General features: G+C 40.0%; 2 protein-coding genes and 1 long non-coding RNA gene across 4 annotated transcripts; all 3 read right to left on the bottom strand.

Moving 5' to 3' along the window:
• Nucleotides 1-242: 242 nt before the first annotated feature.
• Nucleotides 243-27,747, bottom strand: LOC119722087 (organic cation transporter protein-like). Of its 2 annotated transcripts, XM_038192107.1 has the most exons (11): nt 27,106-27,747; nt 23,531-23,634; nt 22,211-22,365; nt 21,231-21,399; nt 20,632-20,773; nt 20,295-20,386; nt 19,437-19,645; nt 18,231-18,339; nt 3,773-3,982; nt 2,294-2,330; nt 428-553 (listed from the first exon to the last, which is right to left on the bottom strand). In XM_038192107.1, the coding sequence occupies exons 1-11, from the start codon at nt 27,496-27,498 to the stop codon at nt 524-526; spliced, it is 1,650 nt and encodes a 549-aa protein (XP_038048035.1). In that variant the 5' UTR covers nt 27,499-27,747; the 3' UTR covers nt 428-523. The 2 variants fall into 2 exon arrangements, with proteins under 2 accessions (XP_038048034.1, XP_038048035.1); XM_038192106.1 differs by lacking the exon at nt 2,294-2,330 and having other exon boundaries at nt 243-553.
• LOC119722086 lies at nt 5,087-11,396 on the bottom strand. Its single transcript, XM_038192105.1, has 3 exons — nt 11,189-11,396; nt 10,945-11,076; nt 5,087-10,717 (listed from the first exon to the last, which is right to left on the bottom strand). Exons 2-3 carry the CDS (start codon nt 11,056-11,058, stop codon nt 5,975-5,977), a joined length of 4,857 nt encoding a protein of 1,618 aa, XP_038048033.1. The 5' UTR covers nt 11,059-11,076; nt 11,189-11,396; the 3' UTR covers nt 5,087-5,974.
• LOC119722088 lies at nt 14,687-16,248 on the bottom strand. Its single transcript, XR_005270407.1, has 2 exons — nt 15,105-16,248; nt 14,687-14,949 (listed from the first exon to the last, which is right to left on the bottom strand). It is a non-coding gene; the product is annotated as an uncharacterized LOC119722088 (long non-coding RNA).

Raw genomic sequence — 27,747 nt, 5'->3', positions numbered from 1 at the left:
TTTTTCGTTGTCCTAAATGTTCTTGTCTTTGGTGATTCGTTGTTGTGTCAGTACATGGCAGTAAGCCATACAGCAAACCTCTCCCATAAATAGTTGCAGCGAGCTCATTTTTTGGTTCACAATTTGAACAGAAAACCCCTAAACTGCACAGTGTCTTCCTGAAATGACATCAAAGCGTGGACATTTTCCAATGTTTAAAAAAAGAGTACTTTCAATAAAATTACCCAAAAAGGGATGTTAATGGTTTTCATACATTTAAGAGGAGTAGAAAGTTGAACAAAATTTGTTCCTAAGAAACAGTCAGATTTTTTTTTTTTTATAATTCAAAAACAAAGCTACTGACCAGTCATATTTACAGGTTGCTGAAATTCCCTTTAATTCATTTATTTTCCCTCAAACTTCTGTCAACAAAAATTAACATTTTCCCCCATTCTCGCCATTCATCCATCAGATCGTTTTTTCCATTTCGGTCAGCTCTGGGAAAGCCTCATTTGAATAGGAAACTTTCTTTTCGTCTTTTTCATCAAGCGACTGGGCTTTCTTCTTTCTTTTCCTGAAAAGAAATAACGGAAAGAAAATAAGTCACTTTTCCAATAAGATTTGTTTGCTTAGTTGTCCAAAACCTATTAATAAAAATGTAGTTTACAAATGAGTTCTAAACTAACAGTATGTTTATTTATTGGTTTTGCTTTGTTTTGTTTGTTGGGGTTTTTGTGGAGAAAGAATCAAGTATAAGTGACGCGTTCTGGAAAAATGAGACAGAACTGGACATGCAGAGGTCAAAATAAGGGGTTTGCTGGAATAAAATTCTCCTTGTAGTAATCATGGGCCACGTTTGGGCTAGGACCATTAGTCGACTAGTGGTTGATTTGTGAAGTACCTTACGCCAGCGCACTAATAGCAACGTGCGAATGTCTCTCAAAATGTCATCGCAAAACTTCTGGATCCTGGCTTTCTGCTGTATGTTATGAATGCGCGGCTATTGGTTACCAGTGATGCAACCAGCCCCAGTAGATTGGTTGCAAATAGTCGCATCATTGACTAGACAGAGTTCGGGCAAGCGTTAGTCGAACTATGGTTAACCATAGGCCAACTAAAGTCCTTGCACGAACTTGCCCTTTGTTGCACTTCAATCGGACATTTCTTTGTCAAGTTATGACTGTTTTAAAGTTTCCACTTATCGACATGTCAGAAAAGTAAAATACTGAGGAAAAAAGGTCTTTAAAGTGGCAAGTTTTGTAGTTGTGATGAAATGAAAAATGCCTGTTTTCCTGTAAAAACAACAACAACACTTTTTCCTGCAATGTTTACCCATGTCTTTAATATACATATGTGTAGTAGACGTTCCAATAATAACAAATATGACCAAAAACATCGCCCCCTTTCCTTGTTTTTTGCATTCTTTTTATACTGTGCTCAGTTCCGTCTCATTTTGCCAGAACGCCTCACATATTTGCAGTTGTGTAAACAGGATGAATGACAAAAGTCAAATGCAATATTAGTACATGGTGGAGGGTTTTCATTCAGCCATGAAGCACTCCATAAAGAACTTCGAGGTACAGTGTTCATGGTCATGATACTGATAAAACTCTTGTGCAATTACTTAATAGGCCATGTCACCTGTGCTGCAAGCCACCCAGGCATCTTTCTCATGCTATTTCCCCCATACTGTAGAGTAAACATCAGTACTTTAAAACCACCCATTGTTTTTACGCAGTGCACAGTACGTCGTTTCAGCAAGTGTCACGCCTCTGTGGTGTGTCACATGTCTCAGAGTCGATTCCCACGCTCACACAGACAATCGTAACCACACGCTTAATTGTTCTACAAAATACATTTTGGGGTTGTTTTCGTGTTTTGGGTTCAGGGTTCCAGCAATTTTGGTTCTGCGCACAGACCATATAGCGCCAATGCAGCTTGATTCTGTGTGAATGACAGCAGTGGTTCAATCAAACATGTTTCTGGTTATGTTATGATCAGAAAAACAACCCCAAATGCCTGGACCAAAAGCGACACCCTCGTCCCCAGGGCCAGCCAAGGTTACACCATGATGGCCATTGCCGCTCGCACCATCGCACTCCCAGCTTTTGTGTGATCTTGGCATCCGTGCCGTTTTGCTGAAAGTCCGCATCCCGTGACAAAAAAAAAAATTGTAAACAAATTTGACATGGTCGTCTATGCAGTAAGTTGCATTCTAAAAATACTGTTATGAAGAACAATTCTGTCCTCTTCATCAGACTCGAGACAATTTTGAAAATATGTCAAGTTCGGATTTTTTCCCCCCACATCTTACCCTGTTGATGAATTGGTAGGGACTCATCCATTTAAACCTGTGGATATGTGATACAGTGAAAAAAATGGGCGATAGTGAAATGGAGTGAGTTGATAGTGCATGACATATTTGGTGACTCATTTTTCTGTATAATGATAAATTGACAAAACTTCATGAGCGAATGTTTAATGTTGTTAAATTGATATGTATGCTTTACCAAGTGCTGAGATCAAGTGGTTTTTAGTTGCTCTACTCAAGTTCAACAACATATTCACACACAAGAATTGGTACTAAAAAAATTTCAATTTGTGTTTTTGATTTAAAACCGAGAATCTCTTTTTTTTTAGTCCTCCCTAATGTGGATGTTTTCAACCCTCTCCAAAAAATACGCTTTTATCGGAGACTGCTTTTGTGCCTATTCACACCAAAAAATATGACTGATTATCGTCTGGCCGCAAATACAATCAAAATTTGTTCAGTAAATATTCAATAACTAAACGTGGAGGGAAGAACTTTTGTGTTGCTAGAACAATAACATTAAACTTGAAAAATAGCACAAGAAAAAGAACTTTTTCAAATAAGTTATCAAATCTGCTAGAAAATGCATGTTAGTAAACACGCACACCTTTCAAATTGGTCCAACTTGTATTTAATTTCAAATACACTGAGTTCATACGTTTTATGTGCTCTTAAAATAGTAACTATACATTGTGAGTAAAAAAAAAACGAAACCCAAATGTTGGGACCATTGTTTTGGTGAAGTTCTATATGTAGCACTTTTAAAAATCTAGGATACGAAAGCCCAATTCATAAGCTTTATTTTAGTACAAGAATCATTCAAATCACTTATGTACTTTTCAAGTTACGGAGTTTTAAACACAACCGCCGTTTTAAGGTTGTGTCCACAGATCACAAAAAGTTCAGTGTTCTTTCAGCAAAACGAAACAAATCACATAAGGATGTGCGTGAATTGTTTTCGTTTTGCTGAAAGAACACTGAACTTGTTTGTGATCCGTGGACAGAACTTTAAAACGGTTCTAGTGTTTAAAACTCCGTAACTTGAAAAGTACATAAGTGATGTGAATGATTCTTATACTAAAAGAAAGCTTATGAATTAGGCTTTCGTATCCTAGATTTTGAAAGCGCTACATGAAGAACTTCACTAAAACAATGGTCCCGACATTTGGGTTTCGTTTTTTTTTTACTCGCCCTGTATTTGTTATTTCAATTATTTGGAGACCCATGAAGTCGATGAGTAAACGGGATAAAAATGTGTGTAAAGTTGAGATAAAGTGGGCGAATAAGGAATAAAATTGGCGTGTGATTGATGTTGGATTGAAAGTGAATAATGTATCACAGGAGGATTCCCAGGAATAATGCTAGTTTCTGTCAGAACGTCACTCAATAATTGACAAGTCAATTTTCACAAGTTGTATCTGCAAGCTATTTTTCAAGTAAACAAACATTAAAGATTGGGTGTTATTTTTAAACTGATCTTACTTTCCGAACTGTTCGGCCTCTTCCACCGTCTCCGGCAGGCATTTGCCTCTAGTCTCGGGCAGGAGGAATGCCAAGAGACCGGCCAGGATCGACGGAGCTCCGAACAGGAGCAGCGGGAACGGTGCCCAGACGTCATCCAGTAGGAGGATGAGAGGGGCAATGATGCCACCGATTCTTGACGCCATGGAGCACACGCCCATCCCCACCGTCCTAGAAAAAAAGTTCAATAGTGTTGTGGTCAACTTTTTATGTGACCACTCACACAATGCTTATGCGATAGAACATCAGATTTGGTTAACTGCCCCGTGAATGAGGACAAACTCTCAGTGCTTTGATATTGCACACACAGTTGCATAGTTTTCATGACAAGTGAAGTAGCATGTAAAAAAAAAAGGACAGGTCATTGGGGCAATGAATTTCCAATAGGTATCAAAAAGGTCTCTGGAAGGTCTCGGTGTGAGTTTGACTCTGAAAACACTGTTTGACATAAAGATGAATGACATCCTAAAAGTAAACATAGTTGTATAAATTTCCCCTTTTTTCAAATAATTAAACTCTATGTACTTTTTCATATGTCTCTAGTAGTGTATACTGCGTATTTGACCTCGTTTTCCGGTGGAGGATCATGATCCTCATCGAGGATCATATCGGTAACCCCGACGAGGATCATAAAACGGGGCGTGTCTGTGGCGTAGTGACGTCATGGATCGATGGACAAATCGATGAAGTGGGGATTAGCGCTGAATGAGTATTATATTCGACGATAATGGAACAAAACGCGTTTAAGTGAATTATTGTATATATTTACTTTTATATTTTCTATGTAGGCCTATTTTGTAATTTGAAGCGTCAGTATAAACGAAAGAATAGAGGAACTCAATTCACGGAGGAATTTTTTTTTGTGTTTCATATAAATGTGTACGTATACCATAAATATGTTTATTTTTCCCGCAAAGCAAAACCAAAGCAGAGCATGAGAAGAAACAAGAGATAACACTGAAGCAGCCCACAAGACGTACTACACGCTTCAACACAAACAGTAACTCAATATCAAAACATAGAAAAAGGACACACAGAACAAACACGGCCACGTTAACACCAAAGCTTAAATCATAAAGTCCGAATCTAAAAACCTAACTTAACAATCATCCAACTGCAAACACAAAAGGACTGAAACATAATATTAAAAACCACGTGCATAAAAATTATATCTTTAAACAATAAAAATACACACAACTTAATAAAAGACGACTCGGGGTGCCTAAAACCAACCGGAACTCACCAGAACATTCCTTGAGTGGTCAACGGGCGATATACAGTTTTCAAGTATTTTATTCATAACCACAGTAAACATACACTATTAAATTAAAAGCAAGCCAAACTTAAAATGTACATATTATTAAACCAAATAATACATGTAATAATAAATAAATAAATAAAAATGAAATAATTGAATATACAATGCACACACATTGACAGATTAATTCGGTTCAGTTCGCAGTGTAACAAATGATGAAAGCCGATTTATTATTCAGTCTGCCCTCAAAACTTTACTTTTCCATGTTTCGTTTTCGAACGAACGAAGGTAACAAAAAATAATAACAAAATATAAACAAAATACGGCACTTTGCCGTGTTGCCAGAACACATTTCAATGACTCGCATAAAAAGAATTATTTGCAATTGTATGTTGACTTCCCGCATCCGTATTTGTAGTTTCGTATTTTTAACGATTCATTACAATTACGTGTATTGTAAATATGCGGTCCTCCGTCCGTATTTTAACAATTTCAAGGAAATAATTATTCAAAAATTGTTTGAAAATGCGCACAAACGCATGATCATCATCTACATTTTTTTTTTTTGGAGCAACTTGAGTTCCAGTTAAATTATTGTAATAAAAGACAGGTAGCCTAAATGTATACACTTCCGGCATCACTTTAAATTAGACGTTTCGTAATTATTGAGCGCTTTAGAAAAGTTGTTCCTGAAAAAAAAAAAAAAGCTCGTGACTAACAGAACTATAAGATTAACCAAGCTTGCGATAATTCCGACGATCAATTAATATTGTTTCAACAAGCTGTGGGACTTGACAAATGTACACACTTTTGTTTGTTTTAGTAGTTTGGAAAACAACGCTGAAGAAATTCGTCAGTAAATGACATAAAAAATTCGAAATACGTTATTATGTACAACTATAATTCTACAAGTCGAGATACGAGGTGGATACACCGTCTGAGGCTACTTTTCTCTTCGGATAGAGATAGCTGAAAGCAGTTTTCACTTGCTCGTACGTGTACATGCCGTCGTGTTGCATCCTGAATCCTCGGTTGACTCCTCCGCTAGCTGTCTGGGATGTTATGACCTCCATATACTGTTGCTTAGTGATGTTGTTATTGGCCTTGTTGAGCCCTTTGCAGCTGATCTTATTCTTGGATCCAAAGCAGTAGTAGGTCTTACTGCAAAGAGCGATAATCCCATCTCCTTCCCACTCCACCTTGAATAATCCAGGAGTCCGCTTATCGTAGGCGCGGTGAGCGGCGGTGTCGTCGCGGGGAAACCACTGGTGTTTCTCTCTCACGTACTGCTCCTTCATCTCCTCCTTGATGACATCGTCTAAGGTATTCCCCGAGATGGCGAGATAAGCGGAATCCGTGTCCATCTCGCACATCTGAAAGTCGGACGGGTGGACAAACTTCAGTAAGAAGTCATAGTAGAATTCCAGCATGCGTAATTTCGCGAACTGATAGACAAAGAAGCCGATTTGGAGCGGGAGGTTGAGGCGGATCATCTTCTTAGCCATGTCCACTTCGTACACGTCGTCATCAAGCGCATGAAGCGCACGAAAATGAGGTTTATTGACGTACCGAGGAGCATCTGCATCGTTGCACACGCGGACGTTCATGTGCCGCTCCTGATTGGTGACCGTCTTCCCGTAGGCTGAGTTCCCCAGGAGCTTCATAGTGTCGGCTAGGATGGCTTTACTCGGGTCCGAATCTCCAGCTCTCCTCGCGTCACTCACCGCATCGCCGAACGCCTCGAAACACTTATTCTTTTTAAACTGGATGACTTCGTGTACGCGGAGGACCTCCAGACCATGAATGAGATACCACTGGAGGAGAGGAGTGGCCAACAAGATGCGCTTGCCAAACATGCTACCGATCAAACTGCGCCGTGGTATATTCATGATTCCTTCTCGCTCGGCATAACTCCGCATATGTTCACCGATGTCGTTTCTGCTAATGTCTACATTCTTGAAAACGGGTGGCATTTCAGCGAAGTGATCCCTCAATGCCTCAGGTACTTGGATATCACACTCGATCAGACCGAACATGGACCCATCCATGACTGCTTCGATGATCTCCCGTTGCGTCATTTTTGTCTTACCGTAGTGAGGCAGTCTTGTAGTCCGAAGAAAGTCTCTCGCTGTCTGATCATTTGCCTGTAGTTGACGCCATTCACACTCCCACATTTCGACCAGGTTGTACCCCTGATGACGAATATATGCAGAAGTCTCTTCTGTCTGACGCCTGAGATCGTCTCTGCTGACTTTTCTGACTTTGTTGAAGTCATTGGGATTCAAGTGACATGGATGCCCGTGCCAGTAACAACCGTGGAACTGGTAGACTGTGTTGGTGTCGCTGCAGTAGCCATCCACCGGGATCATTCGGTCACCCACACGCTTCTCCGTGCTGTTGAATTGATGCCGAATATGGACATCTTCGCAATGGGCCACCCAGTCTAGCCACTCTGTGGCCATAACACCGAATTTGTGGCTCCTGATTGGTTTGAAGTCTTGATCGGCCCGTCTCCTTATACACGTGCCCACCGGCATCTCTTGCATCAGAGACCATAAGTACAGGGCATTGGCGTCAAATCCTACGATGTTTTGACACAGTTTGGCGCCTCCCCGGATGAACGTTTTCCCTTTCTCGTGGTATCGATGGAAGACGAGAGACGGGCCACCCACGATGTTGTCTTTGAGTTTGTAATAAAGGTCTTTGTGCCCTTCGTCGATGAGGCTGAAGAAGATGTCTTTCGGCAACGTAAGGAAAAGGTAGTGTAGTGACAGACCCGGGACAGAGATGGCGCATTTAAACATGTCCATCTGCCGCTGTCTGTAGAATGCAAACATCTTGTCTACCGCATCGAGAAAGGGAACCACGTCAAGATTATTGTACCATACGAGAAAGTCTCGTACATTGGACATACCGTGCTCCTTCCACACGCTCTGGCAGTACTGGTATTCCTCCTCGGATATGTTACCTCCCTTCAACTTGCTGTAGAAGGCCTGATGGGGTGGAAGTGACCCGACTTCAAGTTTGTCCAGATCATCTACCCACTCGTACGGGAAAAAGCCTTTGGTCTGTGGGCAGTCGTACGCCTTTAAGAATTTCGCGTAGCTGTATCCGGGAGCAAGATAATTCGTAATGTCGAGAAACTTTAACTTTTCGGTTTTGAGGGCCATGTATGTACTTGTTCTTTTGATGATCAATTTTAGAGGATCTGTTTCTTGAAGTACCGGGTACAGATAACGCTTGATGACGTTGATATCGTACTTCCCAGAGTTGAATCCCAGTACCGGTAACTCTTGAAGATATTCGTCTAACTGCTCCCTGAGTTTGTTGATGTGCTTGTGCAGTTTGCTCTGCGGCGTTGACTCACTTTTCATCGCCTCATCAATCGTCTCGCTTCTCATTGCCTCAATCATCTCATCCAACTGCTCGAAAATGACTTCATATTTCCCCAGAAGTATCTCGTACGCAGCTAGACTGATGGTATGTAAGTAGTCGACCATGTCTGATACCAGTTCACGCGGGTTGCCGTTACTGACAAAACACCGTGGTGCCTCGTAGTCCGGAATATTACTGGCTATGCTGCAACTGAGTAACTCGTGACGTGCTTCCCATCGCAGTTTTGCGTCTCGCTGGCGCATTGAGGGAGATACGGATTGGAAGTAGCATTCGTAATCGAACGTGGCCCTGTAGGGGTAATATTTCATGTCCTCCTCTACATCTATGCCGACCTCGGATAACTTGTCAAAGATTGTTAAAGGCAGTTGGTAAGAACCCCCGCTGAATTTATGTTTAACGTTGACGTCACAAGTGAGTTCGTGACGTAGGAGATCGGTAGACCTGGTAAACACGGTGTTGCACTTGGAGCAGGCGTACGATCGGCTGTACTTGCTGAGATCAGAAATATAGGAAAAGTGATTTCCCCACAGGTTGAGGTACAGAGTATCGGAATAGCGGCGGTGAGAACGCCTTATCAGTTCCACCTGGATCGTGGATTTGTTCGGACATTGTTCCTCCCCTGTCATCTCATCAGCCTCGTTTTCACCATCTTCGTCATCGACCTCTGCCGGCAGCAGCGTGTATACCTGCACATTCACCTGAAACACCACCTCGGCAATGGCCAGCTCATCTAGCGTGATGCCGTCTACCCGATCTTTACCCGCAGCCTGGCGGTATTTTTCGACTAGATGATGTACTGCTTTTTCAGTCGAGTGTGAATTGGTTCCCCTATGCACGGCCAGACAACGAAAGAAACAAAAATCGTCATCAAGCGTCTTTCCGGTGTTTGTGTTTCGGAGCAAGTTTGTTAGACCCCGATTGTTAGCGACGTAGTGCGGAAGTTTCTCAACGGGTGAGCCGATGGGAAACTGCGGCATTTTGTTGACGTAGACCGTCACGTTGGTGGTTGCTGCAACGGTCCACTTTGTGTCGGGTCGACGCAGAATGCCGTACTGTAAGATGTCAGTCTCTCGGACTCTCTCCCTTACACGATCCATGTCTTGTTCCGTTGCCACAGTCTCCGGGGTAGAGAACAGCCTCGCATTATTTTGACTGGCGTGAAAATACCTCAGCTGACCCGTCTCCGAATGACGTAAGATAAACCCAAACGATAAGTTGATCTTTACTCGGCATCGAAGGCGCTGAAATATCATTCTCAACGCCAAATCTACGTCTATGGTCGAGTTTTCAGCCAGTCTAAAATTGTATACATCTTGAATGCGGCGGCCGGTTGTGTAATGCGTGCGAATGGGCAACCAGTGTCGACGGAGAGCTTTGAGAATATCATCAGCCTCTTGCAAGTTTTCTTCACCGTGATTACCAGCTGGAAACTCACGGGGATCTTCGGGAACAGTTTCAGGTGACTCAGGACGGGAAATTTGATGTGATAACGGTTCTTCGGGTATTGATGGTGGAGTTGCACCGCTTTCGTGGTAGGTTTTGATGTGTCTCCTCAGGCTGTCGTGTCGACTGAAAGACTTGTCACACAGCGGGCAGAGGTGCCCCTGTGGTGCCTGTGGCGCCTGTGGTGGGGAAGGTAGTGGTACGTCAGTCGGTGATGTTGAAGTAAGGACATTGGGAACAGCCTCCATCATATCGGGGTCTTCTTTGTTCTCAGAGACGAATTGACTGGGTTCGGGGTTTGGCTCGAACGATATTGGATAAGATGCCGACACTCCACCGTGGTCGTTTTGTAGATGACGCAACATATGACTTACTCTCTGGAAAACGTCTCCGCAGGCTGGACAGGTTAATTTCGTAATACTTGGGCTTTTGGCCTGGGGAGGGTTACAGTCAGTTCTGGCTTCAGCAATGGTCGACTCTACACTCTCTTGATCCGAAATTTGACGGGTGGTGGACGGCAGCTGATCTGCGCTGTGGTTCTTGCGATGCCGTTTTAAGTTGTCGGGACGAGAGAACACTTTGTTGCAAACCGGACAGGTCACGGCCTTCTTGTTGACACTCGGACCGCTCTCGTGAAGCTTGCGGTGTCGGATGAGGTTGGTCAACTGACGGAAGACCTTTCCACACGTCCCACATGGGTATCGTCCACCTTTGGCTGCCTTTTCGCCTTGTTCTTGACCCCCTCGTCCATCCTGCAATCCTTGCTGCTTCACTGGCGCGGCTGACGGCTCGGGAGGAACGTCAACAATCTGCAGGTGTAGAGAAAAAGAAACAGGATCGTTAGTACATAATGTTCACTTTTATATACATGATTTAACATAAAATGCGATGAATACATAGACATTTCGATTTTATTAACATCATTACTAAATAAGGACAACAAAATTTGAGTCTCAACAAGATGGTTTGTAAATTCACAGCAATGTACAGTGTACCTGAGTGATATTTGTTTTTCAGACGGTTGTTTTATACTTACCATTAGCTGATCTTCATCTTGATCGATGTCCCACTCCTCCTGCAAGCATCGAAGGAACTGCTGACTGGGAGGGGTGCTTGTCGGAAAGGGTTTCATGGCTCCCTGATGGCTCATTTTAAAACTTGAGGGTATCTGGGTTATGAGGAAAAAAAAATTGTTAATGTAAGACACAACTCATACCATTCCTCTACAAATGTAGATGTACATGTATTATTGTACACGTTGCAGTTAATAGGACACTTACTCGAGATTCGAGGTCGATGTGACGATGTCAATGTCCACATTCAAACTGATCCTCGTGATGACAATCCGCAACTTATATACCTTCCAGATGACGAAAATCTCTCCTTTTTTTCACGAAATCTAAAAATAGCGCAGCATATTTATTGTTATATTAATAAAAGAACGGTACGTTGAAATACTGTTTGAATTTGAATTTTTTTTTTTTTTTTTATAAGTAGGCCTACTTTTTTTTTTTTTTTTTTTTACTTAATCTAAAAATAGCGCAGCATATTTATAAAAGAACACTACGTTGTAAATAATGTTTGATTGAATTTTCTTTTCTTTTTACTTTCCTCTTAATTTTTTTTTTTTTTTTTTTAATTAACGAAGAAATGAAACCAAAAAAAAAAAAAAAAGTTGATTGCGTTCACGTTGGTAAACAAGGTGCCTCTTATAACAAGGTAATTCGTAAAGTCCTAATGACCTTGTTGTAAAAATGTTCGATTGTAATTAGAATAATGAATAATGAAAGCTAAAAGATGCATGGAAAATCACTTCAAACGACATTACGTGTTTCCGACCAAATGTAATTAAAACGAGACTTTAGTTCAATATAGCATTGGCTTGATCAGTCTCGTTTGAAGTGGTCTTAAAGGAAACATGCAGTGGGAATTCAGCTTATCTTGTTTTCATGCGGATTACTATGTGTTGCAACAATTCATACAAGATCTTAATATATGTATATACTTGTTTTCATTGGAATCGACAAGAAAGTGGTATTTTTTTCTTCAATTATTAGCAAATCCTTTTATCAATACATGTAAGAGGGACATGTACTATTTTGCTTTTGTCACACAAGGTACTCATTGTGAAAAGTTCATATAAACGGTACAAAAATAAGTCCTTCAAAGGTGACCCACAAAAAAATATATATATATTTATTGTTTTAAGAAATAGCGGCCTCTACTATTGTTCAAACAACTAACAAGCTGTTGAACATGATTAACGAGTAAAAAGTGGAACTTACTCGAACACGAACAAAATTTTGATATAATTTAATTTGTACACAAAGCTACAGAAACACTACTGTTCTGCCTTGAATGACATCACGCTTTTGCTCATGATATAAATTTTCATTAGCATTAAACTGAAATGTTGAAATTTCTCCCTTTTACTGCCACAAGGAGGTGGACAGTCATAGTTACATAGCAAGAAAGCTGTTTTCAATGTATTTAAGTCATTAAAAAATCCTATTGCATGTTTCCTTTAAATCAGTAAGATTTTAAAAAAAAATCAAAAAAAAAAAAATCGATTTGATTCCTGCATTTGATTATTCGTTTTGTTCATTTAACTCTAAATGGTCGTTAAATAAATTTCATTTTGAACAGTTACCATGTACCAATCATCTACCAATCAGGTAATCAAGAAATGATATTCTGTCGAGTGGAAAATATTAATATTTGTTCGGAACAAATATAACTTTGGATTTGTTTTTCCACTGTAGGTGTTCTATTTCTCGGTTTCTTTATTTTTCTATTTGATTTTTCAACAAGCAAACACATCTCTTATATTTTAATATATACATGGATTTTCCCGTTTGCTCTTGAGATACACGCCTCGCTGTCAAGACGATCTTCAACATTAAGATGAAAACCAAGATTACAAACAAACAAAAAGCGTGAGATGCAAGCTACCTAGATCGTATACATGTGGATAATTGCCAAATGTATTCTAGTCTAAAGAATGTAATAGAATTTTGCGTCAACATTTTAATTTTAGATAAATGACAATTAATATGTAACAAACATAAAAATCAAGTCACACAAAAGAGAGAAAATTGTAACTCGTTGTACAAACCCATGTCACTATTAATGAAGAGCGGGAGACGTTTAATCAGTCAATAAAACACAAACGAAGGTTTTGTTGGACAAAAAACGGATTAATGCTGTGAAAAAAAAAAACTGATCAACGAGGGTCTACTCGTTTTATTTTGATTTTTAAGTTGGGATTCTTTTTATTGTTTTTTTTTTTTAATTACATGTATACGTAGTGTATACATTTACCACTCAATTGTTTAGCAAATAGTCATAATATGTTTGTGTTAATAAAAGTACAAGTAAAAGTACAAGTAAAAATAATTAAAATATATCTTCAAAAGACAGAATCTCGAAGCCTGAATGTGTCTTTATTCGCATGTGAGTACTGCGTTGCCCTAAGGGGACAAAATATGTTACAAACACTGTGCAAGTCAACTCTATCTTCTTTTACACATGTATTTCACTTATTTTTAAAGTGCCCATGAATTCTGGATATTTCACTGACGTAAACTTTCATATTTTTTTTTTTTAAATTCATTTGTGTGTGGTCCGTGATGGTAGTAAATCAGTGAGCAAACTTTTCTCCCAAATGTTTTTAAAGAGCAAATTTTTGGGGTTCACAATAAAAAAACAAACATAAATATGAACGTGTCTAACTGAATGACATTACGGCAACAGCACCCTCAGTTGTTTTGGAAAAGCATGGAACATTTTAAAAGTTGAAGGAAGTGTGCTTTCCAATGAAGTTAATTAAAAAAAAAAAAAAAGGATGCCAATTAGTTTTCATTTATTAAAGAGCAGCACAAAATAAGTTCCGCACAGATATTCACTGCAGGGGGGGGGGGGGGCTATTGGAATTATTAAATAAACGTTTAAAAAAAACAAATACCAAAAAAAAAAATAATAATAATAAGAAGAAGAAGAAGAAGAAGACATGTAGATGTACATGTACAAATAAATATATTATAGAAGCTGCAGATTGATGTTAAAAATAATGTGTGTAAATATTCATATTGTACTTGTTTTGATAAGTGAAAGGTTCTTCTTTTTTAAGTTGACTTTTTTTTTTCTTTTTCTAAAATGTTACGTGCATTATTATTCGGCCTCCTTTCCATTAACGTTCATAAAGATCTATAATCGTAAATAAAATGAATCTGCATCAAGTAATGAAACATATCGCTGCTCAAAGTATATACATTTACGACTGAATTTGTTAAGTTTACTACAAAAATAAGAAATAAATTAGAACAAATCTTCAAAAGACACAGAATCTCGAAGCTTGAATGAGTCTTTGTTCGTATGTGAGCACTGCGTTGCACTTAGAGAAATATTCACAGACACTATAGAGTCAACTGCATCTTCTTCGATAAGCGTAAACAAAACCAAATACACTCATTTTGTACATTAATTAAAGAAGTTCAGATTGCTGTTAAAAATGTGTAAATATTTTTAACGTATCTGAATTGGTAAATGTTTTGATGTTATGTATTACTACGTGTGATATTATTTCATGTATTATATTCATTTATATCTTCTTCTTTTTTTGTCGTTGTAAACGCGTCTCTGTTCTCAAATTAAGCTTAATAAGTGGAGTCCCTTAAAATAGCGCAATAAACGTTTGGAAAACATCATGGGTACAGAAAAGTTGTAGATATAAATCCGAGTCTTAAACCATAATCGAAAGTTCTGTTGATTTTTTTTTCTTTTTCTTTAGCGAGATACACAACGATTTTACGTTGGCGTGGTTTATCTCAAAGGCCTATGCACCAGTACATGTAACTCAACTCAATTCTTTTACAAAAGAACGAAATAAATTCGATTAAAATTTAAGATATATAACAATGACAAATAAATTTCAATGCGATTCTTGAATGACTTGATATGGAACCTAAATGTCTTGAGTGTGCACTATAACTTCGCTTCTTCCTTTGATCACAGTGGTGGACATGCTGATGAGAGGTGGACCCTGAAGCAGTGAGAGAGAAATAAAACATATGTACCATTATCATCCGACCGATTCTACATCATGTATCTTACCTTTGCAAAATCATTTAGAAAAAAAAAAAAGAAGAAAAACAAAAACATCGGGTGATAAAAATGTCTCATGAGACATAAACTTACCTTGAATTTTGTGCGACCGTTCAGGAGATTCGGGACTGGATGAGATAAAAACGCGGACGTATACTGCGGTCACCTTGTCGTTTTGTCGATGCACCCAAAACGTTCAGCTGACGTTGAATGTTCTCACCGCCGAACGACTGTGCACATAGAGATTGTAAAAACACCACGAATTCGGACTGGACGATTGGACAAGTCCAGACTGGTCTTCTTGTTTGTCGTCCATCGATGACTCATCGCTGTGACGTCACTGGGATTGTGCTCGGGAACATTCGAGAACACCGCACGCGTATTCGGAGTGGAAGACTGGACAAGTCTGGACTAGTGGACTGGTCATCATGTTTGTCGTCCATCGATGACTCATCGCTGTGACATCATTGGGTTTCCCCACTCAAATACGTTTTGTGGGTGTATGATGCGCGACACGACGGCGATCGGCAACTACCGATTTCTTCCCCAAAAATGCTATGGCCTTAACTTACACGGATGATCTATAAGAACTATTTGTGTTTTAAAGTACTACGAATCATTTGCAAGAGTTGACGAGCAAATACGCGTTTAGTTCGACCCTTCCAGAAATCCCTTGCGAAAAAGAGATCCTCGAACTTCGAAGTGACTTTTTAAAATTGCACATACATGTACATGTACGTCAATATCGTGATATATTTATATGCATCGTGTGGGTAATAGCAATCAGAAAAACATTTTTCCAAAATTTCATTGACCGGGTAACCAAGATTCTGCAATCACGAAGAGACAGAAATCCTTATTTTAATTAATCTTCGGTAATTTTGTACTCCGGGACGACGCAATTGAGGTTCAGGCCAAAACAATCTACCCGAAAACGACGGCTGGACGTTTTGTTTGGTGTGCAATTTGCCAAACGACACAGAAACGTTATTGGTTTCACAATAAACATTCGAACGACGAAGATACGTCAGCGAGACCATTTTGTGCACGAACTATAAAGCATATTTTTCTTAGCAGAGACAAAATCAATCATCAAAAAACGGTAATTTACTTTTATAAAGAAAAAAAAAAGAAAAAAGTAAAGGCTAATTAAAATGAGCTTCACGAGATTGGTAAACTCGGTTAATAATTTTATAAACAATGTTTTACTAAAATGTTTTTGCAAGTAACGATCCTTTTTGGAACGTTCCCTATTTTAATGACTATGTGTGATTAAACTAGTGTGTCCGTGCAAACTACATCACCACCCCCCCCCCCCCCCCCCCAAATGTAAATTAAACTCAACCCCAAACATAAAAAAAAAACTATAAATATAAACTTCAGTTACAACCTTTCTGTGTCTGTCTTTTGGTCTTACATGTAGACATTATCTTTATTAAAACCACGATTTTTTTTTTCTACTCCAGTTTGTCTGCATGTACACTATGACTTTAAGCTTGCTCAATGGAAGCAGTGCCCCGTCGAGAACAAAACACAAGAAAGAAAGAAAAAAAAAGGATGAAACGTTTATTTTGACGGAAAAGACAGGTCTATCCAGCAATACACATGTACAATAAACATATTTACACATTACATCGCATTTAACACTATTTACCTCATCATATACGTACGGGCTTAAAACACATTAAAAAGTGCGCTGTAGTGCCTGACATTCGTCTGCATATCCTCTACCAACAATACCCATTCAGCGCTAATCCCCACTTCATCGATTTGTCCATCGATCCATGACGTCACTACGCCACAGACACGCCCCGTTGTATGATCCTCGTCGGGGTTACCGATATGATCCTCGATGAGGATCATGATCCTCCACCGGAAAACGAGGTCAAATACGCAGCGAGACCATTTTGTGCACGAACTATAAAGCATATTTTTCTTAGCAGAGACAAAATCAATCATCAAAAAACGGTAATTTACTTTTATAAAGAAAAAAAAGAAAAAAGTAAAGGCTAATTAAAATGAGCTTCACGAGATTGGTAAACTCGGTTAATAATTTTATAAACAATGTTTTACTAAAATGTTTTTGCAAGTAACGATCCTTTTTGGAACGTTCCCTATTTTAATGACTATGTGTGATTAAACTAGTGTGTCCGTGCAAACTACATCACCACCCCCCCCCCCCCCCCAAATGTAAATTAAACTCAACCCCAAACATAAAAAAAAACTATAAATATAAACTTCAGTTACAACCTTTCTGTGTCTGTCTTTTGGTCTTACATGTAGACATTATCTTTATTAAAACCACGATTTTTTTTTCTACTCCAGTTTGTCTGCATGTACACTATGACTTTAAGCTTGCTCAATGGAAGCAGTGCCCCGTCGAGAACAAAACACAAGAAAGAAAGAAAAAAAAAAGGATGAAACGTTTATTTTGACGGAAAAGACAGGTCTATCCAGCAATACACATGTACAATAAACATATTTACACATTACATCGCATTTAACACTATTTACCTCATCATATACGTACGGGCTTAAAACACATTAAAAAGTGCGCTGTAGTGCCTGACATTCGTCTGCATATCCTCTACCAACAATACCCATTCAGCGCTAATCCCCACTTCATCGATTTGTCCATCGATCCATGACGTCACTACGCCACAGACACACCCCGTTGTATGATCCTCGTCGGGGTTACCGATATGATCCTCGATGAGGATCATGATCCTCCACCGGAAAACGAGGTCAAATACGCAGTATACACTACTGTCTCTGAAAAGTGTATGACATCCTTTTTTGGGTTGATTTTATTGAAACGTGGAATTCTTTTCAACATTCCAAATTGTCCATGCATATCTGGACAACTGAGGGCTCTGCTGATGTGCTGTCATTTCAGGAAGACACTGTGCAGTTTAGGGGTTTTGTGTTTAAATAGTGAACCCAAAAATTTGCTCATTGAAAACATTTGTGACAGAAGTTTACTCATTGGCTTACTGCCATAGGTACTGACACAACAACGAATCACCAAAGAAAAGAAAGTTAACGACAGCAAACTATCCACAATTCTGGCAACTTGTGGTGCTGAAATAGCTGTAAGATTGAGGTTTCTGCCGGAAATGACATCACAGGCTCATTAATATGGAAATTTGCAGTACTTTTTGCCTTAGTATGCCCTTAGAATTGTTGCGAAGTTGGACCAAGATATCATATTTTTTTTACCTGAGGGAAGTTGGGAAGAGTTCTGCAGAGTAGATGTAGACAATGGCAAAGGAGGCCGAAACACAGAACTTGCCGATCATTGCAACCACTGTCTGCCAGGTCCCAGGCTCTGCAAATAGGAAACCAACTTGTAGTCAAAACCCGCACCAAGCCACCATACCACAAGGCAATCACAAGTCTCTCAGTCCCAAGTCAAGTCACAAGCTATTCAAATGACCTGTGGCAAAGGCATTTCTTTTTCATTGTTCCTCCCGTGTGTTTGGTAACCTGACTTGTGATTTTAATTGCGATTTGAATTATTATGGTCTGGTTGTTGGAAACTTTGACTGGTCCAGCCCAGTGAGGAGACAAGGCTGGATCCAGAACACACTCTTTTTTTGGGGGGGGGGGATTGTTTTTGCTCCCAAAAAAAGTGGGTCCAGAGGTTTTTTGCTCCAAATTTAAAGCTACAGTCCATCATTTGTAATTTGTGCATTTTGTTCGTTTGAAGCAACAAAAGAGTTCAAAATCTAATGAAGGATACTGAGCAACTAACCTGATGAAGTTTCAGCTCAGCTTCAGCTGTACATTCCGAGAAAAACAGCATTCTAAGATCTCAATTTCAAATCAAAAGGTACTGAATCATGTTTTGAATTGTTTTGAATTGCAGCTATACGCGACGTAGCGCACTGATCCGACGAATTATAACAACCGCGCGCGCGTGTGCGTCGTTCCAATACTTGTGCGCACTGCGCTGAATAACAAAACGAACTACTAATTTAAATTTTCCTACGGTGCTTCTTAAGAATCACCGTTGGAACTGCCTTCTTTCGTTAATTACTTCAAAATGACAGCTTCCCAGAAAGAATAATTTCACAGGGAGTTTAGTTTCCTTACTATCTTTCAACCAAGTTTGTTTTTCAACAATAATTACGCCAGTTACTTTTCGGATGGCTGCAAATGATGGACTATAGCTTTAATATGAAAAGCAAGGGGGCACTATGTATTACTTTTAAGTTTTGTGGTGTACGCAGTGGCTGCCCTTTTTTACGACGACACTTTAAATTAAAAAAAAAAGTTGTGTTCATTTTTTTTGGGGGGGGGGCAAAAAAAGTGACAATCCCCACGTCTTGGGTGGGGCAGCCGGGGGAAGGAGGGGGGAAACAATTGACAGGCGCATAACACAAATATTCACTGATCAATAAAACAGTTGACTTGAACTCTGACCTATAAATATTGTGACCACACATGCCACCCCTCCGACAACCATGGTAGATCCCAGATTTGGCCTCCTTCCCAGCTTCTCAATGGCCACCATGGCCAGGATGTAGGCTGGTATCTCAACTGCCCCTGATATGAAGAAGGCAAGGTAGTCATCGGATGCCAGATCTGGGATGCTCAGTGACAGACCGTAGTATACTAGGCTGTTGACGCACCTGCAGAAAAAAAACAAAATCTGAATATCTGTCAATTTCTTCAAATGGAATCGAAGTGTGGTAAACAGATGTAAAACTCAGCAGCACCTCACATATTAGCAGATAACCTTTGATCAATGATAATTAAATCTCCAGACGTGGTGGCAGCGCCTCCTTTAAAAGACAAATGAAACACCCATTTGAGAATGGTGAATTATAAACATTTTAACTTGGTACTAGGCCAAACTTCTCTCAGTTACAATCTGTAGCAAGTAACCGTATGGGTCAAAATCTAACAGGTTACAGTTTTAACAGGTCTGTAAACTGGCCTCATGTTGGTACAATTGACGGGTTAAAATGGCTGCTACACAAGCTGTACCAAAATGGACAACCTATCTAACAAACCACTTCAACAGGCTTTGACAGTTATAGGGTATAATCCATAGGAATTTCTGGTATAGTTGATGCTATTAATAGAGTTAGGGGTTGCTTTTTTTTTTTTATAGTTTGTGATAGTTATAAGTATAGGAGGTTTAAATAAACCAATCTGTGGACATGTTACAGTTTTGGAATGGGATGGTTACATACAGTGCTAAAAGGGGATGGTGGACATTATTGTGACTTAACTTGACAAATTGTGACTTGGAGAAATATTTTTTGTTTTTCTCACCAGTTGAACATGAGATTCAACGTCTTCACGGCGATGTTTGGGGATTTGAATAGATCCAACGCAGTTGGCTTTCGTTCTGTTGCCAATTTCTCCTGTAAAGCAGTACATTTTGGCAGTAATAAGTTTTATTTTGATCGTTTTAGATATTATTTCCAAAGTGCGTATGGATAATAAAGTGTGAAGAGCAACTGGACCAATGTGCGTCTTCTTTTGAGGTGATATCCATGCACCAAAAACTAGTTCTTGTTGAATCATGCTTTCAATAACATAACACCTTTTGCTTTCTGATCAACTTGTAATTTCAAACATTACAGCCTCAAAACAATTAAGAAAACACCTTCAATTCCTTGATTTCATCCTCCTCAAACAGCACATCCGGGAGCTCTTTCTTGTTCACCTTGGCAACCCTTCGTATGATCTTCTCGGCTTGCTTGTGACGCCCTCTGTTGATCAGCCAGCGCGCCGACTCTGGGAAAATGCTGCCGAATCGAAATTGTTTTTGTTTTGTAAGCAAACCATTCTCGGCAAAAAGAGTCTGTAAGCGCATAGCGTTCATGGCAATTTCTTTCTAAACGACGCAGTAGGAAGACTTTAATACAATCCAAGATGGCTACCATTTTTATCTCGGCCTGTCGGCCCGACGGCTATTGACAAACGGATTTCAATATTGCAATAAATTATTTATGTTCATGTAATCCTTGTAAGAACCACTATACATCTCTAGGTTCACAAGATGTACTTATTTCGTATAAAAAAAAATACACGGTTCTTCAAAAAGAGAAAGGAAATTGCGGACGGACGCCAGAATCGGCTACGCGATTCTTCTTTCTTTTTTTTTTAAAGTGGGATCTACACCAGGCCTACTTCAAACTTTATGTCCATTTTCTTTAAAATAAAAGCAAACCAATCAGTTTAGTCTCCTCTTCAGACACTCACGGTATGTAGAGGAAGAAAAGAACGATCGGAGCTGTGATGACGATCTCTAGAGTACGCCAATCCCTGATGAAGTAAGCGAGCCCGGCGAGGATCATGAGGCCGGCAGCGAAGAAGATCTGGCCCACGACGCCGACGATTACTCGCTTGGACGGACCGACAAACTCCGTACCTGCAAATGCATTCACGCACGCATTCATTCTCTTTTGCACGGAGTAATAACTTTATCGAACTTAATCGCCAAAAATTAATTGCACCCAAAATTAAAAGTGTGAGAGGAAATTTACGTGGAACGTGGGCGTGAATCGAACCGGCGACGTCCGGAATATACGGCTGCGGCGCTAGATAGCTTATGCTTGATGCCGATTCAAACCCCGTCCCAGTTCATTTCCTTGTACAATTTAATTCAGTGTTTTTTAATATTGAAAGATGTATTCTTTGTGATTTTTGTTTTTTCCACAGAAGTTATTTACTTCTGAAAGAGATATCGAACAAAACAAAAACAAAAGACCCACGTTTAGTACGGAAATAATTACATCACATATTTAGAATTATTTGCGTCACGAAGATAATTATTTTTCGCAAAGCAGACTGGTTCTCGCCCTGTATATCAGGATCGAAAATGCATATGAACCGCGAACCAGTCTACTTTAGCAGGGCGGATAATTATGTTTGTGCGCAAAATTAAAAGCAACCCAAAAATACACGCATTTTCAGAGAGTTACCGACACCCAAAAATAAAGCACCCAACGTGAAAAATCGTCGGAATAGATCATGCACAGTACACCGTATAAACATTTTTTTTTATTATCTTAGTAAATTTCCCTTAATTTGATGGAAAATGAATAAGATTATTTTAAGCTGAAATGAGTTTTGATATCATCACTATAACAAGCAAGTTTGTGATCGCTGTAACTTGAAAATATTCTATATACTGATAAATGATAAATAAATCTTAAAAATCGCAATTCCACCCGCTTTACCCAGGACGTAAGCAGGCAGGAATGTCCCGTAGCTGCCCGCGCCGTTCAGGGCTCGGAATACCGTGTATGCAGCGATGTTTGGTGAGAATGCTACGGCAATGGCTGCAGACAACCAAAGACACAATGCGATGTACATCGTCTTGGTGCGCCCGATCCTTCAAAGGAAAATCAGGAACAAAATAAACTGTTTAGATTCGAAAATTGAATTAATTTATACTGTACATGAAAAAGCAGAGACAAAGAACGATTTGGTGTAAACCATAGGTTATTTTAACTCTTTAGGCCTACATATAACAAACGACGAATTTCGCATAAATCTGGCAGTTTAAGTTTTTTTCTGGCCTTAATAATGACTTCACGTTTTCAAAAGAGATAGGATCGACTGAACCCTTATAATTTCTACCTTTCATTTCTTAGAATATGTCAAGCTTTAAAGGCAAATATAGGATCATTTGCTTTTCGTGCATTTGTTTTGTTCGTTTCCAATTATAACACCACTCAAAACCAAAGAGGAATGTTCAAACCTAACCTGTTGAAGTTTCAGCTCAGTGAATATTGCACGTTTCGAGAAAAAAAGTGAAAAACCATGCGCTATCTTTTGATCACGAAACACGATTTTATCAATAGCGCTTTTGATTCCAAAAATCAGTCAAGTGACTGATCGTTTGAAATCACCTAGACATTTTCTCGAAGTTTCTTCCAGATGCCAGCAAGCCAGACGGCATAATATCACGGGGTGTTTAGTTAGTGTCATCAGTATACGATCTTAATTATAATTCGGTATAATACTTTTGGGATAAATGCAAATGATCATAATAGCCTACATGCCTTTTCATTTGATATTTCATGAAACAGTACAGCAACCCATTCTCAAATTTTCATGTAAAAATTGCTGGTCATCATTTTATGTGCCACCCCAACATGCCATCGAGAAATCTAATAAGCCTCTGTACTGATGACGTCACCCTTGTTTACATGTGTGCTTTCTTATGGGAGCCTCGTGGAGACGATGGTTTCGTAGCCGCATAGAAAAGCGCACAAGTAAACAAAGAGAGACGTCATCAGTACAGTGGCTTATTCGGTTCGTTAGTGTGACGTCACTTCAATATAAACAACGCCCACCGGCCATTAAGTAGCATTTGAACTACTGGAACCCGGAAGCTAACGCAACTTGGGTGTTTATCCAATGGGCGTTAGTAAGTGGTGCGAACGCGTGGTATGACGTTTGTACTAACGAACCGGATTGACTGATCTACTAGGCCTAAGCCCCGCCCCATGTTGGATTGACCAATCACAGCCATGACATTTTCCCTGACTCACCAATCAGCGAGCGATCCAAACACAACAGAGCCGATTAGTATTCCCGCGAAGTAAACGGACTGGGCCATGTTGGACAATGTCTTTTTATCACACACCAAGGCGAACTATCAGGGAGGAACAAACCATGGCAATTAAAGTCACAGAAAAATGGTCAAAATAATTTACAATCAGCTCCAGTAGTGCTAGACAACTTTTAGTTTTATTTGCGGGTATACCCGTCCAAAATAGGGGGCGCTCTCCAAAACCATTATGCAAACTACGCATTATGTGCCCATTTTCAGGGCGTAATTGTAAGGGTTTTGGGGCTTGGTTTTCACATTCCTCGTTCACATCAGAACTCTCTTTACCATTTTGGGAAATGGTTACTGAAAACAAATTATCCGAGATTTTAGGGCAAGACTTTCATCTCGAGGGGGCACATTTATGCTCGAGGGCGCACATTGTCCGCAAAAGGGGCACTTGGGTACATCTTGGTAAAATTTGGTTTAAGTGGTCAGAAATTGCCTCAGATCGCACCAATGAGCATCTAGAATCCCCCAAAAAATTTGCCCCCCCCCCCCAAAAAAAATTGTGTTCTGGATCCGCCATAGTTTCAAATACTAAAACAGCGCATGATATACTAACGTAATTTCCCTCCCCCTTTGAAAAAAAACCAAAATGTTTAACCCAATGCCCCGCCCCCCCCCCCGAAAATTGGTTCTGGATACGGCCTTGACTAGCCTTTAGTCAAGGCGCGTGTGGCTATCCGGACACGGGGGAATTCCGGACGCCAGCACGAAACAAGACCAGCTGACGCCGCTCGCTGGTCTTTTTTTTTTGCAAAGGCCTTAACCCGCACCACACTATAGGGAGACTGTACCCGACAGTTATGTCAATATGCCCGGTTCCAAAAAATCTCCGGTGAAAAGTCTCCCCGTACGAAAGCCTGTTAGTGCCATCGAATGTATACATTGCTCTTTTGCAAGTATATGTTTGGTAAATCTTGTTTTTCGGATGTATATGTTTGGTGAATCTTGTTTTTCGGATGTACATGTTTGGTGAATCTTGTTTTTCGGATGTATATGTTTAGCAAGTCTTGTTTTTCGGATGTATATGTCTAGCAAGTCTTGTTTTTTGGATGTATATGTTTAGCAAATCTTGTTTTTTGCATGTATATGTTTCCCGAGTCTTGTTTTTTGCAAGTATATGTTTGGCAAATCTTGTTTTTGCAAGTATGTTTCGCAAGTCTTGTTTCTGTGAAGTCTATTTTTAGTAACAGTCTTGTTTTTTGCAAGAATATGTTTCCCGAGTCTTGTTTTTTGCAAGTATATTTCGCGAGTCTTGTTTTAGTGAAGTCTATTTTTAGTAACAGTCTTATTTTTTGCAAGTATATGTTAACCGAGTCTTGTTTTTTGCAAGTATATGTTTCCCGAGTCTTGTTTTGTGCAAGTATGTTTCGCAAGTCTTGTTTTTGTGAAGTCTATTTTTAGTAACAGTCTTGTTTTTTGGAAGTATATGTTTGGCGAGTCTTGTTTTTTGCAAGTATGTTTCGCGAGTCTTGTTTTTGTGAAGTCTGTTTTTAGTAACAGTCTTGTTTTTTGGAAGTATATGTTTCCCGAGTCTTGTTTTTTGCAAGTATATGTTTCCCGAGTCTTGTTTTTTGCAAGTATGTTTCGCAAGTTTTGTTTTTGTGAAGTCTATTTTTAGTAACAGTCTTGTTTTTTGCAAGTATATGTTTGGCGAGTCTTGGTGTGTGTTTTTTAAAGTATATACATGTATGTAGGGACCCGATCTGCTACTCCCCACACAAAATTGTTGCACCCCTATTTTTATTTTTGGAATAGTCCTACTAGCTTGTACATGTACTTGTAGCTGCATAACATGTGTTCCATGTAATAATGGTACGGTATCCAGTCACTTCGGCACCTTGGCAACTCGGCACCCACCAACTCGGCACCTTGCCAACTCGGCACCACGCCAACTCGGCACCCAAATTTTGCTTCTTTCTCACAACTTCCAACTCAGCACCTGACCAACTCGGCACCTGTCATCCCGAAAGCCAAATTTTGTTTTGCCGTTATTCACAACCATACCCCATCTCGATTTTTTTTTGGGGGGGGGGGGGCTGGAAATGTTGGCGCTGTGCGGCCAGGCGTGGCACTTGTCACCGGCCGTGCGCGGTGGCGATGGCCGGAGGGCATGTGCGGTCAAGCACGGCACTGTCACCGGCCGTGCACCGTGGCGATGGCCGGTGTGGATGTGCGGCCAGGCCAGGCGCAGTGCACCGTTGCCATGGACTTGGAAGGACAAGCGTTGACCGGTGACGGCCAGCGTACAGTGCTTGCTACCCGTACTCAAAATATCGGAGGAACTGTCAACGAACGTTGCAATCTGACATCGCCAGTTCCATTATAAAAACAATTAGGCTATAAGTAACAGCGTATTTACCAGCTCAATGAAAATCGATAAAGTGCGGACTGATTACTGAGAAACATTTCGAATTTTGCACATGGGGAGGTGCCGAGTTGGTCAGGTGCCGAGTCGGCTAGGTGCCAAACTGGTTTTTGTACAGGTGTCGAGTTGGTGGGTGCCGAGATGGTGGGTGCCGAGTTGCCAATGTGCCGAGTTGGCAGGTGCCGAGTTGCCAAGGTGCCGAAGTGACCGGATACTGTACCAGTATTACATGGACCACATGTTATGCAGCTACAAGTACATGTACAAGCTAGTAGGACTATTCCAAAAATAAAAATAGGGGTGCAACAATTTTGTGTGGGGAGTAGCAGATCGGGTCCCTACATATATACTTTAAAAAAAAAACAAGACTCGCCGAACATATACTTGCAAAAAACAAGACTGTTACTCAAAATAGACTGCACAAAAACAAGACTTGCGAAACATACTTGCACAAAACAAGACTCGGGAAACATATACTTGCAAAAAACAAGACTCGGGAAACGTATACTTCCAAAAAACAAGACTGTTACTAAAAATAGACTTCACAAAAACAAGATTCGCGAAATATACTTGCAAAAACAAGATTTGCCAAACATATACTTGCAAAAAACAAGACTCGGGAAACATATACTTGCAAAAAACAAGACTGTTACTAAAAATAGACTTCACAGAAACAAGACTTGCGAAACATACTTGCAAAAACAAGATTTGCCAAATTTATACTTGCAAAAAACAAGACTTGCCAAACATATACTTGCAAAAAACAAGACTCGGGAAACATATACATGCAAAAAACAAGATTCGCCAAACATATACTTGCAAAAAACAAGATTTGCTAAACATATACATCCAAAAAACAAGATTTGCTAAACATATACATCCAAAAAACAAGACTTGCTAGACATATACATCCGAAAAACAAGACTTGCTAAACATATACATCCGAAAAACAAGATTCACCAAACATATACATCCGAAAAACAAGATTCACCAAACATATACATCCGAAAAACAAGATTTACCAAACATATACTTGCAAAAGAGCAATGTATACATTCGATGGCACTAACGGGCTTTCGTATCCCCGTACACAGTATTCAGAGTCCCAAATTTTCGGACTAGTCTTATATGATTTTACTTACATCCATTTTGATGGTACTTTTATACTGACTGGTGTCGAAATCCCAGCCATCCACGCATCCCTCCGAGGTTAAATTCCTTGGGTCCAGGCCCGGGTAAAACCTTTCCCCCGTGATGTTATACCTCTGGCACTGCTCAAAAGCACCGTCCTTTCCCCTCGGAATGGACGCATTTTTCTTCGCCAGTTGACACTCTGTTGCACTCAAGTTCCAAGCGGTGCAATCCTGGTCTTTCCACTCGGGCACAGCGCACCAATGGTCCGCGCCGGCCCCGAGAAAGACCTGGGCGAGCTTGTGGAAGGCCCCCGGTACGCTCAGCAGACAGATCAGGAAAAAGATCCGCTTCTGGTACGGGCCAAACTCCCCAAGAAGAACTAGAATCTTATCGAAATGCATCCCGGCTGTTTTGCTGCAGCCTCCTCGATATACAAAACTTGAAGAGAGAATTTCCTCGCTCTAGTCGTATAACAATCGGCGCGGGAGGACAAACAACTCACTGTTGAGCGACTTTTTTGGACAATCGTCTGGTTGTTCAGGTTATGTATTATACTGGTAGATTTTAAAAAGCCTTTATCAGATATCGTGAGCTGTGTGCTGTGGTCAGTGTGGCCCTGAGCAACTCGGACGTGAGCTGTGTACTGTGGT

Source organism: Patiria miniata, unplaced genomic scaffold (assembly GCF_015706575.1).
Source record: "Patiria miniata isolate m_02_andy unplaced genomic scaffold, ASM1570657v1 HiC_scaffold_14, whole genome shotgun sequence".
NCBI lineage: Eukaryota > Metazoa > Echinodermata > Asteroidea > Valvatida > Asterinidae > Patiria > Patiria miniata.
Note: the sequence above shows the minus strand (reverse complement) of the source record. Positions and strands in the feature narration are given on the sequence as shown.